Below are 18,320 nucleotides of genomic sequence, written 5' to 3'. Positions count from 1 at the left end.
TTTCTTTTTAAACTCAAAGTATGAGTTTTTTTTTTTTGTTTGTTTGTTTAAGAATATAGTGTTTTGTATTGTTAGTTTTTTGTTACGTTCATATTTAAAGATAAGCAGAAAGTCATGTCTTTCTGTTTTGTCAACTCTGCTTTGGAAAGAAAGAAGGGAGTTTTCCAGGAGAGTAGAGGCTGCTGCTGCTGTGACACGTGTTGGTGGATGAGGAACGCATCGTCTCCTGTCAGAACACCCTTCCTCCACCTCCTGTCCTGAGGACAGTGCTCTTGTCTTCCTCTTCAGTGTTCCGGTTTTCCCTTCTGTTTACTTTTATTTTTGTGGTGATAAGGATTGACTCAGCGCTTCACAAAGGCTCCAAGATTGAGCTGCACTCTGAGGCAGCCCCCTCCTTTCTTAAAAATGCTTTGTTTTCTTCCTTCCTTCCTTCCTTCCATCCTTCCTTCCTTCCTTCCTTCCTTCGTTCCTTTTTTGAAACATTAATTTTCTCAGGTTTTCAGGTTGGCATTAAGCTTATGATCTTCTTACTTCTGCCTCCCGAGTAGCTGGGATTTTAGATATTATGAAGGAGTGCCACATCTGGCTTGTTCAGGGCTCTTTGAGTCTAAGCTTCTACTCTTCTTTCTTGTATTCACCCTCTCAGCACCTGCTCTGCTTCCACAGCTCACTCCCAAATGACATCCTCAGCTCTGAACTCTCCAGCCTCCAGATGTGTCCTTTCTTACAGGACAGTTGATGGAATCCCTGCTGTTCTCAACACTAGAAATTAGTGCAGTGTCCCTGTCACCATCAACAGCCATGATGCAGTCTTCTGCTTAGCACAGGGCTTCTTGGAGTTCTCTGTGTGGAGCTGTCCTGTGCATTCATTGTATGGTGTCTAGCAGCTGTGACCCAGCAGATGCCACTAGCATCCTTCCCTCAGTTGTAACAACTGAGAGTTCCTCCAGATGTACCAGCATCCCTTGAGGATTCAGGGGCAAACTCACCCCAGATGGGAACACATTGATGGAGCACCCCTTCATCAAGGGGCATTATTTTCAGCAATCAAATCTTCCTAATTCTTTTTTCTTTCTTTTTTGTTTTTTTTTTTGTTTGTTTGTTTGTTTTTTTGTTTTTTGTTTTTTGAGACAGGGTTTCTCTGTGTAGCTCTGGCTGTCCTGGAACTCACTCTGTAGACCAGGTTGGCCTCGAACTCAGAAATCCACCTGCCTCTGCCTCCTGAGTGCTGGGATTAAAGGCGTGCACCACCACGCCCAGCTTTCCTAATTCTTTAAAGTCTAGGTGAACCTCTCCTCTCTGAAGCCTTGTCTGGCTAACCCAGCCAGCCAGAATAAGTTTCTGTTGAACTCGTGTCAACAGAAACAATCTAGGGGACAATCACATCAGTGGTGCAGTGCTTGCCTACCACATGCAGTGCCCTGGGTTCAGTTCCTAGTGCCGCCAACACACAGCTTTGCACACCCACCCATCCGCCAACACACACCCTTGCACATCACCCACCTACAACCCTTTTGCTTTCTCTTGTCTCAGTAGTGTCAGCAGCTTGCTGTTTTTGGTTTTAGTAAAGGGTAGTGCTGCTAATAGCAGGACCTCCGTACTCATTAGACGTGGGTCAGTTCTCTATTGTAGTGTGTGTGTGTGTGTGTGTGTGTGTGTGTGTGTGTGTGCAGTAGCTGATGGGGCAGGTGAGTTTCTGTGGGCTGCAGATTCCACATCTGTGAAACGACAGCGTACTACCCCTGCGGTGGGAAGCTGTGAGGACAAATGAGAAAATGGACACAAGGGCCTGGGGCAATAGCCATCACCACACACGCCCTACTAAGTGGTGACTGTTACAGTCAGTAAGAAGACATAACAAACTGGGTTAGACAAGCGGCGCAGACAATGTTTACTTGGTAGAGTCACACTCTCAAATTATTTCATCGTAAATTTGGAGAGAACACTAAGTGTAGATTTTGTGGCTTTTGGTGGGTATTAAAAAAAAGAAAGTTTTAAAGCATGTCTAATTGTCTTGTTTCTCTTTTAACCTAGGATTCTTTTGAAGGCTCTCTTTATTACTTCTGTCCTCTACAGTGAAGTTTCTCTTCAGTGGGACAAGTGTTATTTCTCTTCTCAGTGAAGCTTGGACCTGCAGCTGCTTGCTGCATTTTGACTTGTGAAAGCCAACTCATACCCTGACCCGACTGATACCTCTAACCCCCTCACTGGATGTCTCTGAAGCTGTGCGTCTGTGGAAGTGCTGTGCTCCGTGTTTGTTTTTAATGTCAGAAGCCACTAGTGCCTGCCCCAGCTTACACAGTGCAGCAGGTAGGCAGGGCCAGCCACACCTACTCAGTGTGCTTAGGTCGGTTGGTTTCTTCAAACAGGATATTTTGTGTTAATTGTTAGTAATATTTTTAAAAGTACTGTAGGTCTTAGTGGAGTATTATTATTTCCAACTGGTATTTGAGGCTTTCCTCTGTGTCAGTAACTGCTTGTTTTAGAAGCCATTATTTTGATAATTAAGCGAATTACAAGTTAAATGCTTTTGACCCCTTTTTATTTTAAGCTTGAGTAATCTCTTTATCTTTGTGTTCAAAGAACTTACAGCTTTCCTAGACAATCTATTATTTCTTGTGTCTAATATAGAGGACTTGACCTGGCAATGAGAAAGAGGTCAGTACAGTGTATTTAACACATCTCAGTTATTAAGCTGCACCCCATACCCCTGTCTTCCCCTTATGATGTGAGATGGCTGTGTGGTTGTTACCTTGGTGATGTGAGATGGCTGTGTGGTTGTTACCTTGGTGATGTGAGATGGCTGTGTGGTTGTTACCTTGGTGATGTGAGATGGCTGTGTGTTTGTTACCTTGGTGATGTGAGATGGCTGTGTGGTTGTTACCTTGGTGATGTGAGATGGCTGTGTGGTTGTTACCTTTGTGATGTGAGATGGCTGTGTGGTTGTTACCTTGCTTCTTTCATTATCATCCTCTCACCTAGAACATGGCTGGTGCCACTGATACACTCTGTGCCTGGTTACTGTCACTTTGGAAATGTCATGATCTGCTACTTAGAGGAGCTTGCTGCAGTGTGCATGTGGTGAAAACAGAAGCAGGCCGAGGGGCTGGTTGGCTTGGGTAGGATGCTGTCACTCATTCCTAGGGATCAAATGTGCTGCTCACCTGTCTCCTGAGAGCAGGTTGGCATCAGGAAAGGCACGAGTGGCAGTCTCTGCAGGGTCCCCAGAGGGAGCAGTTGTTATGTGTCCCCGTAGTCTAGAACAGTTGCTTCCTGCCCATCTCCTTGTCTGGATGGGTACAGGAAGTGGTGGAGCGTGGAGAGCCACTGTCTCCTGAGCCGCAGGTGGCAGTTGCGGATGCTGAGGTATGGGCCTGGCTCTGTGGAACTAACTGTGAAACCATGCTCACCCTACTGTGGGGAACCAGATACCCAGCAAAATACGGTTCCACACTGATGATAGACAGTTGAACTTGTGTTATTGTTGAGATGAAGGCTGATGTTGTCTATCTGTCGGCCCTCTCTTCCATCCTACACTGTTTCATTGCTGTAACAGCAGTGCTGAAGGAAATGTGATGTTTTCCCTTCTAGCTGGATAGTTTGGGAGCATGGAGGTGTGTGATCTATAGTGGATTTTAAGTTCCATTCTCTAAAGCAGTTTTAGGTCATCCTTAAGGATCTTTATTAGCAAATTCATTTGTCTAGGTTTCTGACTCTTTCTGGTGATGTTGTTACTAAGAAAAAGGTTCTTTTCTTTTTGAAATATATTTCTTATGCCAGGTATATAGTGAGGTCAAACAGAAACCTCCTTTGTGTTAGCAAATCAGAGATGTTCTCCTCAGCATGGAGCCTGCTTTCAGTGTACCCCACCATGCTGGAATGTAGCACTATGCAGGGATGCAAGCCAAGCAGTGCCTTGATGCAGCCAGGAGTTACACACTCTGTGAGCAAGAAAGAGAGAGCGCGGGACTGAGGAGCCTAGTGTGGGTAGAGGGAAGCGATGCCCAGGGATGGTCTGGGTGAGAGAGAGGTGCCCCATGCGCTTGCTCTCTGTGGCTGGCCTCTTGGGCAGTGAGTTACCACGTGCATTTGGGAATGTGGATTTCATTTATTTATTGGATAGTCATTACTTGCTGTAAGGGTATTTTAGGTCATTTTTTCTTGTAGAAGCTGTGATCCAGTGCAGAATAGACTTGAGGAAAAGCATAACCTTTTGAGTCTTGTAACATGTGGCTTTGTAACCTGTGGTATCTTCTTGGAAACGCAGACAGAAGCTCCATCGTCGTCACAGAAGGTTGCTGCCGTCCTTCTGACAAGGCGTACAGTTGCTGTTTTGAGCCAGTATTTAACTAATGTTTTTAACTAATGTTTGTTTGAGACAGGGTTTCTCTGTGGTCCTGGCTGTCCTGGAACTCACTCTGTAGACCAGGCTGGCCTCGAACTCAGAGTTTTCCTGCCTCTGCCTCCCCAGGGCTGGGATTAAAGGCGTGAGTGTAGTCACTGCCTAGCTGACCTGTGTCTTAAGGGTTTTTATTATATTTATTTTCCATGTTGGCGTAGTCTTTGTGACAGAACCTTTCTTTTCTTTCTGGGTTAATCGTCATAGGCTTTGATGTTGTGTCAAAGTGTCATCTGGTGGTTATTGTTGCCAACTATGAAGAGACAGATCCTATCTGATCTGTATCTGCACTAGGTAAATGAATAGAGGCTGTGGGCCCTTTCTCTGACGTTCCACAGAAGTGGATTTTCTCACTGAGACCAGTGATCAGGTTTGAACCCGCCCCCGCCCTGTCCCCCCATTCCCCATGTCACATGCACTGTGTAGGGCACAGGTGGGAGACAGTATTGGTTAGAACCAAGTGCTGGAACATTCTAGAAGCACAGCTGATGGGGCCTGAGGGAACCCACAGTGGTCCCTCCACACAGCATGTGCTATACTCTGAAGGTCCTCCCAGAGTCAGTCAGGAGTGATGAGGAAACACCCTGGGGGATGAGGCAGCACAGGATGCTGACTGGCAGGTTGTGTGCTGAGGTCTCTTTTCTGTGACATCCTTTCCTCTGGAGACAGCATCATCCCTGCTCTCCTACACTCTAAAGTCTTCAGACTGAAGTGAGGGTCCAGATCTAAACCAGCAGGACTGTCCCAGAGTTTGCAGAGAATCTGGCTTCCTAAGATGAAGGTTTTGAGTGACCTTAGTCCTGGTAGCCTGATGTCAGACTCCCTGTCAAAAAGCTGGCTTTACTAGGCAGCCAGTGCTGAAAGCTGTGTGGAGGTAGGGCAGTGAGGAGATGGAGGATAAATAATAACCTGAGTGCTTTGTCACCATGGAAACTGGAGTTCCTGAGGCCACAGCCCATGCTGAAGAGCTTTTGAGCATGCCCCTGACATGCTTGGTCCAGAGGCTATAGAGAAGGAGTGCTCTCACCCAAGGCCTTTCAGCAAGGCGTGCCTGTGCACGCTCTGTGTGCTCGCTCGCTCATTTGCTTGCTCACTCGACCCCCAAAAGGTTTCTTAGGAGAAGGTTGTACCTATTTGTTATTTTTTATTATTTTGCATATATATATGTAATTGTAAAGAAACAATCATATATATTGTCTTTTATATTCATGTAATATTCTGAATTAAATTTTTTCTGTTTCATATCTGTGGGTTCTGACTGGTCTCTTGGCTCACGTTGCTTTGAAGAGAGGTAGCTTCCTGTCCTAAGGAACTTGATACTCTACAAAGGGCTCGTCCTGGGTTTTCTAATGGAGGGAGGGGATGTGGGTGGGTTCAGGATGAGTGAGGCTTTGGCTGATGGAAATTTACTTAGATGAGGTAGCACACATCTCTAATCCTAGTACGTGGGAGGCAGAATACTAGGGACGAGTTGAGGCCAGCCTAGACATAAACAAGATTCTTTCAAAACAAAACAAGGCCGAGGCTGGGCATGGTAGCATAACATCTTTAATCTTAGCACTTGGGAAGCAGAGGCAGTGGATCTATGTGAGTTCAAGGCCAGCCTGCTCTATACATATGGAGTTCCAGGGAGGCTAGGGCTGTTTAGAGAGATCTTGTCTCAAAAACCAAAACAACCACAACTAAAACAACAGCTTTGAGCCCCAGGGTAGGTGGCCCCACTCCTTGAGGAGTGCAGGTTGTCTAAGTTGCTGACTTGCTCTGAGTTATTCCATATTGAGTGGAAGTAGCTCTTGGGCTATGTGCCCCCAACAGGCTCTGTTTTACAAAGGACACCCAACTCCCTTTTAGGTTGTTTTTATGCTTTGTGGCTTGATATTAAGGAACAATGAATTCAGTCAAACCAAATCTGTGGGCAGAAGAGAAAGAAAGGAAGCCATCATAGGCCAGAGGAGTGTGCTGAAAGAGCTAGTGAGTGACGAGTCCAGGGCCAGTGTGCTGAAAGAGCTAGTGCAGAGGAACTTGGAAGACTTCAGGTATCCACATGGGCACAGCTGGGGCACTCTGGACACATCTGTCCTCGAGACAGTTGACGTTATCACATTTTATGATCAGAATCTATGGCAGTGGCTCAGAGGGGGCAGAAATAGCCTGAGATAAAAGTGTAATATGAAATAGGTGTGCATTGTTTATTGACAAGAATACATTCTAAGAGCTGGGTGGTGGGGAGGCAGAGGCTGACTAATCTTTGTGAGTTCGAGGCCAGTCTGGTGTACAGAGGTAGTTCCAGGACAGCCAAGGCTACACAGAGAAACCCCGTATCAGAAAAAAACAAAACAAAACAAACAAACAAACAAACAAAACAAGGCCAAACAAACTAAAACCAAAATAAGAATTCATTCTGAGCAGTGCACCATTATACAGTTTTGCTGTTGTGTGCCATCATAGAGTGTACTGACATATGTGGCCCCAGGAGACACAGGAAATCGAGTATGAGGATGCTCCTGGCATGGTGGGCCATGCTGCTTTACAGAAAGGTTTTTGTTTTGTTTTAATAGTAGAGTCCTCGTCCCTAAAATAATGATAAGAAAGGCTGGAGAGATGGCTCAGCGGTTAAGAGCGTCGGCTGCTCTTCTGAAGGTCATGAGTTCAAATAGCAACCACATGGTGGCTCACAACCACATGTAATGAAATCTGATGCCCTCTTCTGGGGTGTCTGAAGACAGCTATAGTGTACTTACATATAATAAATAAATCTTTTAAAAAAATAATGATAAAAAGTATGGCGTGCTGAGCAGTCCCTCATAATGAATGTGTGTACTGTTCATAGTTGTTGTGGGTTACCCTTTCATAAGGCTTGTGGCAAAGTAGATTGTTTTCCTCCAGAATCATCAGTGATTTCATAACATACCACTGGGTGGCTAACAGTTATGACTTCCCTAGTCCGTGGCAGTTTCAGCTCTGGGACACTCTGGGACCACTGTAGTATGCAGTCTCTTGTCTGAAACATCCATGGAACATAACTGCATATATTACAAACATGATATCTAATGTTAAAAAAGGAGTCACAAATGTAATCACCGTAAATGTAAGTATCAGAGGAGCAGATGGAAGTGGGGGTGGGTGGGGGAGAGGGCCGGTGGGCAAGCATGCTTACTGAGCAAGCATCAGACACTGAGTTCAGGTCCCCTGCTCCCATGTCAAAGCCACTGTGGACTTGGGGACCTGTAATCACAGTGCTGAGGCAGGATGGGCCAACAGGTGGATCTTGCTGGTGTGTTCCAGGCTTCGGGAGAGCCCTGTCTCAAGGGGGGGGGAGAGTGGATCTTGTTCGAGCAGGGTGCCGGTGTCCAGCCTCTGTGTACACAGTAAGCTAGAGAGATCCTGATGGGCTTTCAGAGTGCTTCCAGTCTATGGATGCTCTGTGTGTGTCATGTGACCTGACTCATGGAAGGAAGAGGTTAGAGGTCTCGTTCAGCTGCCTCCCTCCCTCCCTTCCTCCTTCCCTCCTTCCCTTCCTCGCTTATGGCCCCCATACTTCCTCCACCTCCCATTGTCAAAAGTCAGCAGAAAAAAGTGTGGGATATTTTAACTTTTTTTCCACACCGAGTCTTCAAGATATAGCATACATCTTCACAGACATTATATCTCAAGTCAGAAAGCCCATATTTAATTTCTAGTGTTTACTCAACGGACTAACTACATGTAGCCTTCAGGCATAAAGTGGTCCAGTGTGTCTGTAATCACCATTTTGGCCACTAGGTGGCGGAAGCGACCTTTCACTCAACGCATTAGACAGTAAGCTGTAGAAAGGGTGGAGGAAGCCCTGAAATCGTCCTGTCTTTGGCTTATTTTAGACAGAAGTGAACCGAGTTGGATATATCCCACACAATTAAAAATTCTGCCTAGACCAGATGAGTTGTCATACCAGGTGGAAGGAGGGGACTCAGTCCTAAAAATTGTCCTCTCTCTCTCTCTCTCTCTTTCTCTCTCTCTCTCTCTCTCTCTCTCTCACACACACACACACACACACACACACACACACAGATAAACACTCCTTAGTCTAGAATAACACACCTGTTTCCTCCTGTCCTACAGGCTAATGCCCATGTAGAGGACACTCTGTTAAAAGGCAACAAGTTGGGCTGGTGAGATGGCTCAGTGAGTAAGAGCACTGACTGCTCTTACGAAGGTCCTGAGTTCAATTCCCAGCAACCACATGGTGACTCACAACCATCTGTGATAGGATCTGATGTGTCTGAAGTCAGCTGCAGTGTACTTATGTATGATAAATACATCTTTAACAACAAGTTAATGTGCACATTTAAAGCTTAGGCACTAAGATGTAATAGTAGCGAACAGAAGGGGAGTGGTTTTAGAGGAGCAAAGGGACCAACTGAGGTCACTGATGGGGGGGTGGGGAGTGAGGGAGGGGGTGAGGGCGGGCGAGCATAAACAGTATAAAGATATGTATGTGTGTAAATGTCACAATGAAACCTGATATCTTGTATGTAGTAACTACCAGTTTTCAAATTACATTTCTTTATGTGTGTGTGTGTGTACGCACATGCGTGTGTGCTCGTGCGTATGCATGCACACACACCTTGACATGTATGTGGATGTCCAGAGGACAGCCTGGTGAAGTCAATTCTCTCCTTCTACCCTGTGAATGGGGAGTGACTATAGGTCGTCAGCCTTGGCAGCAAGCACCTTGACCTGCTGAGCCATCTTGCTGGACCATAACTAATAACTTTTTAGGACTTAGCAAGTGACAAGTGTTTCTTGTGAGGACCATTTTCTTCAATTAAGGAAATAAAGGCCTGCGGTGATATGAAGGAGCCTCAGCTGTTAGCTGGAAACTTAAGAAAGCCTTCCTTGTTACACTGTCAGCCTACACTGAAGGCCAGTCCTTCCATCCTATTGTGAGTCCTTGCTGGCCTCTGCCACCCTCGTGTCTCCATTCTGTAACAAGAATGAGGAGATGCAGTGGTTAAGAGCGCCAACTGCTCTTCCAAAGGTCCCGAGTTCAAATCCCAGCAACCACATGGTGGCTCACAACCATCTGTAACGAAATCTGATGCCCTCTTCTGGAGTGTCTGAAGACAGCTACAGTGTACTTACATATAATAAATAAATAAATCTTTAAAAAAAAAAAAAAGAATGAGGAGATGTCCCCGAGAGGCAGAGTTCTTTCTGTCACAGGAGCGCTGGTGATCGGCCTAAGGGTGGAGGCTAGTAGCTCAGCCTTGGCGCTGAGTGAGTGGGGGAGGGAAGGAAATGCAGATATTCTGGGGAGGGTGACCACTCAGCCGCCGCCTGCTGGCTAGTCGGTCACACGGGACCTCTTCCACCATGGAGGGAGCATGTTATGTCCTAGTGAGAGGTGCTTATTGGCCATTCCTTCTGAAACACCTCTGCCAGCCCATCTGTGTGCACAAGGTACGCAGGGTGTGTCACCAGCATGCTGTTCCACACAGCATGTTTCTGACCAGGGATCTCATCTTAAGAGTCACCCACAGTCAGCAGTAGATCCGGTGCTTGTGAAAATTTACTAGTTTGACCATTTGCCCCTATCCTAGAAGCAGCTTTGAAGGAGCCGTGAGCTGAAGTAGTAGTACTGGTTGGCCAGGAAAATCAGAGCTTTGTTTTACAGGATGCAGCCTGGACTGGAGGCCTCGCTGTTCCAACCACAGAAACCGAAGGCTGGATTCAGGGGGGCTCCCCTTACCGTTAAGTTACTATCTCCTTCTTGGGGTTGATTGCGGCTCTGCTGTCTCGTGGGTCTCATCCTGATGGGGAAGGTGTCTATGGGGACACACGGTTGACACTGCACTGTTAGGCCTGTGCTGCCTCTGGGCTAGGACAGACTGCCCTGCACAGTTAGGAGAGAGAGCTTAGCGCTGGTGGGCTCTGCTTAGCATTTCCAGAGAAGTGCAGAAGGTAACAAGACGGGCAGCTGGCCACAGCGGAGCTGGGGATGGGCTTTCAGCAGCAGAAGGGCCTCCTCTCCCTGAAGAAACCGTACACCGTAAGAGAGCCGGAGAGGCCTCTGGTAGGTAAGGATGGAGTCTTCCACATGCTGGCGGCTGAGAGTTTTACAACCTCCAGCGGTTGTCCCCAGGAAGTGATGTCACAGTCTGGCCACCAGGGGCCGAGCTGGTGCTGCTCTTTATGTTTGGGGATCTTCGGCCAAGAAGGGAGCTTGCTTGACAAAGGCAAACAGAAAGTACAAGAAGTTGTTTGGTACTGAATATTTCCCATCTCTCTGTCTCTGTCTCTGTCTCTGTCTCTCTGTCTGTCTCTCTCTCTCATTTGTCTGTGTAATGTCTGTCTATCTTGTTAGAGCCAGTCTGAACACTCTACAAGGTCAGGAACTGGGCCTCTTAGCTCCGTTCTGTAACTCCGATGCTCATCCTATAGTAAGTATGCACTAAGGTACTACCTGAATAAGTGAATGGTCTCAAGGAACCAGTGAAGTAGAACTAGGGTCCCTATGGCTGGCCCATGGGGAGAGGCACAAGGGATCACAGAGAGGCTGCATTGCGTAGCCCACAGAGCCTGGAAGTAAACACTCTGGGTTCTGACTCTCAATGGCTAGCCGGAGGAGACAGTATAGGATCCAGGCTTAGCCAGTGGACCTCAAGCTGGGAAAAAGGAGGCAATCCCTGCTCTTTTTGGCTCTTGGCTATGAGACCAGAGCTTCTCTGGTGGCTACTATTCTTTCCTCCTGGGGCAGCTGGCTGAGAACATAAAGCCATATTATAGAGAGAGGAAAAGACTCAGAGATAGATGCGAAGTGAAGGATTGACTGGACCTGAGTTCCTGGATGGGGAAGTGGGGGATTGACTGAGCCTGAGTTCCTGGATGGGGAAGTGAAGGACTGACTGAGTCTGAGTTCCTGGATGGGGAAGTGGAGGATTGACTGAGCCTGAGTTCCTGGATGGGGAAGTGGAGGATTGACTGAGCCTGAGTTCCTGGATGGGGAAGTGGAGGATTGACTGAGCCTGAGTTCCTGGATGGGGAAGTGGAGGATTGACTGAGCCTGAGTTCCTGGGTGGGGAAGTGGAGGATTGACTGAGCCTGAGTTCCTGGATGGGGAAGTGGAGGATTGACTGAGCCTGAGTTCCTGGATACAGTCATCCCTTGAGCTCTGTGGTTTGAAACCACAGAGAACCTTTATCTTGTGTCTGAGAAGTGATGGGCAGTGGGCACACCCACCCATGCTGTTGAAGGAGAAAGAGGGTCAGCAGCCATAGTTTTATCTCATGTTGCACTGTGCTCCTGGTATGTGAGGGCAAGTCTTTTTCACCTGCAGGTCTCATCACCTCCACCCCTACCCCACAGAGAACCTCCTCCCAGCTCCTCAGGTCGGGGATGGGGAGTAATGGGAAGGCACTAAGGTCTGTGATTGACAGGTGTCTGGCATCCCACAATGCTCAGCAAGTGTGAACTGCCTCACCTGGTCTTGTGGGTGGCTTTTGGCCACCAGTAATAGAACAGAGAGATGAGCTTAAAAAATGAAGTCCTTACTCACTGTTCCCAGAAGGCCAGAGGTGGCCCAGGTCCACGGTAGTGGATTCATCAGCTCAGCAGTATCACCGGGGTCTTAGCTTGTCTTTGTTTTGTTTCTTAAGATTATTAGTTTTTGCAGGAGTTGGTATGTGTCCAAGCCACAGCATGTGGGGGCCAGGGGACAGCTTTGTCCAGTCTTTATGTGGGTTCCCTTTCCTGAACAGAGCACTGTGGGAGAATGAAGTACCATGGTTGGCTTAGAGTAATCAAGAAAGATGTCAGGGGCTGGAGAGATGGCTCAGCAGCCATGAGCATTTGTTCAATTCCTGACAGCCACATGGTGGCGGCCTGTAACTGTTCATAACCTCAGTTCCACAGACTCCAGTGTGCTCTTTTGACCTCCAAGAGCGCCAGACACGCACATACATGGTACTCCAGCAGACACTGAGTAAAACACTCACACACATTATTAAAAATAATAGTAAGATGCATCATTAAAAAAGAGAGCGATGCCGGGGAGGGGACTGAACGAAGTTGATTGGTTAGCAAGGAGAGAGGGAGAATGACAGTGGGCTGTGCTGGTCCACGTTTAATAGAGACTATGTAACCTTGGCTAGACTGAGACTATGTAACCTTGGCTGGATTGAGACTATGTAACCTTGGCTGGATTGAAACTTTTGTTATACAGACCAGGTTGGCCTTGAACTCGCAGAGAGCTTCCTCCTGAGCACTGTGGTTGCTGGTGTGACTCTATTTGCTTTTGTGTGGCTGTCTTATTTCATTTGGCTCAATGTCCTTAAGAGTCCTCCCATGCTGTGCCATGTGCCAGAGTTCCCCTCTTCTCCGAGGCTGGATGATGTTAGCTTGCATGTGCATCCCACGCATCATCCATCGTTCTGGTTACTAGACTTCCTCTCTGGGCTCCTGTGAAGGATGCTGCTATGAACGTGGCTGTACATTTATACACTTTGTAGCTTATTGTATCTTTTAAGCCTCTCTTAATGCAAAGATCTGCTTCCCTACAGTGCAGGTTGGAGAAGCCAGGGGCTTTCAGCCCGCAGCTGTCCCCTGATCGTACATGTTACTAACAGAGAGCTCGGCGTGTCCTCTGCCTGTATTTCCAGAGGCTTTGCAACTTGAGGTGGTGATGTTCATCAAGAGGGACATATGTTATTACCATGTGTGTGTGTCGGGGTGGAGGAGGGATGTCAAATCAGTAATTAACTGGTGGATTCAAAACGGTGTTGTTCTAATTGATTGTTCCCTTTTTGTTAATTAGCTTCAGAAGGATCTTTGACAATTGGCCATTGGAGAGCAGCCATGTTCCAACCATGGAACCCCAGGTTGTGTGGGTGTGTGGTATATGGTTGGGTAACGTATGTGGGTGTGAGTCCCCATTCGTGCAGAGGCCGGAGGGTTTGGGATGTCTCCTTTAATCACCCCTTCACCTCATCCTCTTCCACCAACGTCTCTCACTGACCCTGGGGCTTCTCACTTCATCTAGACTGGTGGGCCCTGGGCTCCAGCTGTATGTCTTCATGCCTGGATCTTTATGTGGATGCTAGGGATTTGAACTCAGGTCTTTACACTTGTGCAGCAGATACTTGTATCCACCAAGCCGTCTCCCTGCCCTGGATCCTAAATTTTTGTGATTGATATATATATATATATATATATATACATACATACACACACACACACACACACACATATATATATATATATATATGTATATATATATATATATATATGTATATATATATATATATATGTATATAAAATTTATATGGGTAAACTGTTTCAGACATACTAGAAGAGGAGATGCTATCAGATCCCATTACAGGTGGTTGTGAGCTACCATGTCGTTGCTGGAACTGAACTCAGGACCTCTGAAAGAGCAGTCCGTGCTCTTAACTGCTGAGCCATCTCTCCAACCCCATTGTGTTTATTTTAAATCAGGACTCATTATGTAGTCCACACTGGCCTGGAACTTGTCATCCTTTGCCTCAGCCTCCAGAGTACTGGGATCTCAGCTGTGTGCCACAGTGCCTAGCTGTGGGGTGTTTTGTTTTGTTTTGTATCCAGACAAGGTTTCTCTGTGTAGCCCTGGCTGTCTTGGAATTCGCTTTGTAGATTAGGGTAGCCTAGAACTCAAAAACATCTCTCTGCCTCTGCCTCTGCCTCTGCCTCTGCCTCTGCCTCTGCCTCTGCCTCTGCCTCTGCCTCTGCCTCTGCCTCTGCCTCTGCCTCTGCCTCTGCCTCTGCCTCTGCCTCTGCCTCTGGAGTACTGGGATTAAAGACATGTGCCACCATCACCTGGGGCATATTTTGGGGTTTATATGAGATGATATTATTTAAAACAGCCATTGCTTATAAAAATACATAGAAGAGCCTAAATCTTATGGATAATGATAGCTGGTTGAATTAATCTGCCTTTATTCTCTTGAAGCCTTAGTAAATGGCAATAAAATGATTTTTTTTTTGATAGACAGGGTCTCTCTCTACAGTCCTGGGTGTCCTGGAACTTGTTGCATAAGACTATCTGGCCTTGTACTCAAAGAGATCCACTGCCTCTGCCTCCCTTGTGCTGGAATTAAAGGTGTGCACCATCACTCCTGGGCAACGAAAATGATCTCATGGAGGTCAAGGACCTGTAAAGGTTGTCCCACAGTAGAGGGCCCACAGGGACTGTTTCCAGTAAGTTACAGAGGACTGGGCGCCCACTAAGAGCTTCTTGAGCAAGGTATAGAAGAGTCTACCCTCCAGTGTCTGTGTCACCTTTCCACTTGATTGACAGGGTGGAGGGGCGCAGAGGTCTGAGTTGGAGCAGGAGCACGGGCTTTGGGGTCGGGTACTTGCATTTGAATCATCAGCCTCCTTTCATCCTTAAGATGCCCATGGATTGGGCTGGAGAGATGGCTCAATGGTTAAGAACACTGACTGTTCTTCTAGAGGTCCTGAGTTCTAATCCCAGCAACCACATGATGGCTCACAACCATGGGACCCAGTGCCCTCTTCTGGTGTGTCTGAAGACAGCGACAGTGTACTCATATACATAAAATAAATACATAAATATTTAAAAATATAATATAATATAAAAATATATAAAATATATTTTAAAACACTTTTTATTGAGTCTTTGTAAATTTTCCACCATGTACCCCAATCCCACTTATCTCCCCATCCCCCCATATCTGCCCTCAGCCTTTATAACCTCTCCATCAAAGAAAACAACAACAAAATAAACCTAAAAAAAATTTCTCGGGCTGGTGAGATGGCTCAGTGGTTGAGAGTGCCAACTGCTCTTCCAGAGGTCCTGAGTTCAGGTTCCAGCAACCACATGGTGCCTCACAACCATCCATGACAGAGTCTGATGCCCTCTTCTGGAATGTCTGAAGACAGCTACAGTGTGCTTACATATAATAAATAAATAAATAAATAAATAAATAAATAAATAAATAATAAATAAATAAATATTAAAAAAATTCTCTGTGGAGGTTGCAGTGTGTCATGGTGTGTCCCACAGTGTCACCCTTTTGCCCAAACAGTTCTACTTGCAGATGCTCATTGCAATGAGTTATTTGTGTGTTTTGAGGCCTTTGGCTTCTGCTACTCTATCAATACTGGATCCTCACAGGGGACTCCTCTCAGATATCCCGCTGTTGCCCTGTGTCATGGAGATCCTGCAGCTTTGGTTTCTACAGGACCAGCTCTTTCACATGCTCCAGCAGTTCATAGATGGGGTAGATGTCAGGGTGGGACAACTCCAACAAAGCCAGGGGTCTGGGCCTGGTCTCTTGACCTAGCACCTTGGGGACTAGCTCTCCTGTTTTGTTCAGGTGTGTGGTGGGGTCAGTTCTCCTGCTTGGGGCAGCTGGCAAGCAATGGGACTGGCTATCCCACATGCATGAACTCTGCCTAGGGGCCAGGTCAGCTCACCCACTCTCCTTCCCTCCAGGCCAGCTCTTCTGAGCTCAGTCCCTTTGGCTTGCTCACCCTCACCTACACTTCCAGGGCAAGCTCTACTGTGCTGCCCAGGCAAGGTGCAGGGTCAGATCTTCCAAATGCTGTAGCTAGCAAGGGGGTGAGCCAGCTCTCCTGAGTGCTTCAGCCAGTGAGGGGAGAGGCTAGTTCTGTGGGACATCAAGATGGCCCCAGAAGACCAGCCTAGACCAGGGATGTCCACATGGCCTTTGATGATAACATGGACCATGGGCATCGAGACAGACCTGTGCTGTTTCAGGGCTACAGGTCCAGACATGGTCCTTGGGGGCTGGGACCTCAGTGTGGCCTCAGGTGGCATGGCAGGCTGTCTTTTGAGTTCCTAGCTCCTGCTCTCTTTATAGCTCACAGACCATTCCTCTTTTCTTTCCCTCCCAACTCTCCACACAGATTTTTTTTCATTGCTGCGGTGCCTCCCCGACCCCTGCACATCGCCATGTGGTGGCAGAGGGTGTGTTTCTGGGTGTCTCCTGAGCACATGCCTAAGTAGGGACAAGCTGGGGTTGTAGCCCAGCCAGTAGAGCATTGTCTAGTGTGCCTGAAACCTTGGATTCTGTCACCAGTATAGCATAGATGGTGGAGTAGTGCTTGCCTGAACAGCACTCAGGAGGTAAAGGCAGAGAGTAACTGCTAAGTTCAAGATCAACCTTTGCTATGTGGAGAGTTTGAGGCCAGCCTAGGCTAGAAACTTTACCTAAAAAAAAAGTGGAGACCTCCCACCTTGCACAGACCCTTTTGTTGTGAGGCTGTGACTGTAGGGGAGCTTTCAAGGTGAAGGGTGAGCAGAAGGCGCTGTAACAAGAACTGAGAACATTCCAGAAGCTGGTGGCTCTGCTCACAATTGCATTGGGGGCACCAGCAGACCTTGGGGTAGGTTATAGTGTCTTCCCTGCACTGAGTTTGATACTCTTCCCCTCTCTTCCCTCTCCACTCCCCACCAGGGGAGCAAACCTGCTTCGTCCAGGGTGGAATTGGCCAAGTCTAACTGCGCTACTCTGGCCTCATGGCTCCCTGTGGGCTGAGTCACCTCCCGTCCTATGCCACCAGTGCTCAGTCAAGTGTCCCATGGATGTTACTGTGCCACCTCCTAATCTGCACTTGAGAGGCCATTTCTTCCTGGGGCCTGAATCTGGACTTCTGGGAAGCTTTCAGGAGCCAGGGGGCAGACTCACGGCTTCCTCAATGTGCGGCTGAATGAATGAGGCCAAGAGTGCCCCTCTATTAAACCTCTTAATGGAGGAAGGTGCGGGCTTAATGACGGGACACATTCAGAGAAAGGCATTGACAAGTGATTCTGTTGTGTGAAATCAGAGTGTACAAACTGGGATAGCTAGGATGTCGCCACCTGGCATAATCTGGTACCCTCCCTTCTGTGCAGCCCGTCTATCGGAGCGTCGTCATGCACACACGCTGGGTGTGCACAAGGGAAAGCCAGCCGGGTCTGTCTCAAAGCACAGCTGCTTGCAGTGTTGGTTGAATTGGTTCTGAAGCTTGAGCCCCCCAATGGAGGTAGGCTGATTAATTAGGGACGCTGCCACCGTGGGCTGGGGCGTGGCGCTTTCCTCTCTGTGTTTGTCATGGCAGACAGGAATAAATCTCTCCTTACAACTTCATAAAGTACACTAATTTAAATGTATAAGTTGATCTACACTTCTGTATATAAATGTGTATGTGTGTGTGTATCCACACATCCATGTACATTCATAATCCTGGCTATTTCCAGACCCAAGATACTTGGCTGCACCTCTAGTCACCTTATCTCAAAGGTGATTGTTTTCTCTGTTCTTGTTTTGTTTTGTTTTGTTTTGTTTTTGAGACAAAGACTCACTCCACAGAGTCCAGGCTAACCTGGGACTCACTGTGTAGCCCAGGCTGTCCTCCTCCTGCCTAAGTCTCTCTAGCCCTGAGATCACAGTTATGAGATTCATGTCCCTTGGTGTTTATATCAGATCTCTTTTGCTCCTGCTTTGTTCCTATAAACGGAACAAAGCTGCACACACACTGATTTCTGGCTTCCCATTCCGCGTTAACGCCCGGGCAGTTAACTCACGTGGCAGGGTGGTTCGTTTTCGCTCGCTGTCCCACTGTATGGCGGAAACAAAGCTTAGTTATACATTGTTCTGTGGATCGTGTGGGTTGCTCTGAAGTTTGAGCTATAATGAGCGAAGCTGCTATAAATAGTCTCTTACGTATCCTTTAGTGGACTTAATCACACCTACGCATGCATTGCAGGAGAGGGACTTGTTGAGACCAAGGGTAGGTGAATTTGGCTGGTGGGGCGAGTGAATCTTGCTCATCATACCCTGAGTTACACCAAATCGAACAGTCTCTGACATGTGTCAAGCACCGCGCTGGGACCCAGGCAGACACAGAGCTGTCCAGGAGTGCTTTGCTTCTGAGCGAGGCC

At 47.3% G+C, this 18,320-nt stretch overlaps 1 protein-coding gene across 6 annotated transcripts in view; it reads left to right on the top strand.

Annotated features, from left to right (window-relative positions):
• The window catches only part of Arhgap19 (Rho GTPase activating protein 19), a 35,497-nt gene extending 29,854 nt beyond the window's left edge, over positions 1 to 5,643 (top strand). For all 6 annotated transcript variants that reach the window (NM_001163495.1, NM_027667.3, XM_011247344.3 and 3 more), the window contains one exon: positions 2,035 to 5,643. In NM_001163495.1, the coding sequence (NP_001156967.1) occupies positions 2,035 to 2,079 (45 nt within the window). In that variant the 3' untranslated portion in view covers positions 2,080 to 5,643. The remainder of the gene's footprint in view (positions 1 to 2,034) is intronic.
• The last annotated feature ends 12,677 nt before the right edge of the window (positions 5,644 to 18,320 follow it).

This window comes from Mus musculus, chromosome 19 (assembly GCF_000001635.26).
Source record: "Mus musculus strain C57BL/6J chromosome 19, GRCm38.p6 C57BL/6J".
NCBI classification, from domain to species: Eukaryota; Metazoa; Chordata; class Mammalia; order Rodentia; family Muridae; genus Mus; species Mus musculus.
This window is presented reverse-complemented; position numbering and strand designations above follow the sequence as displayed.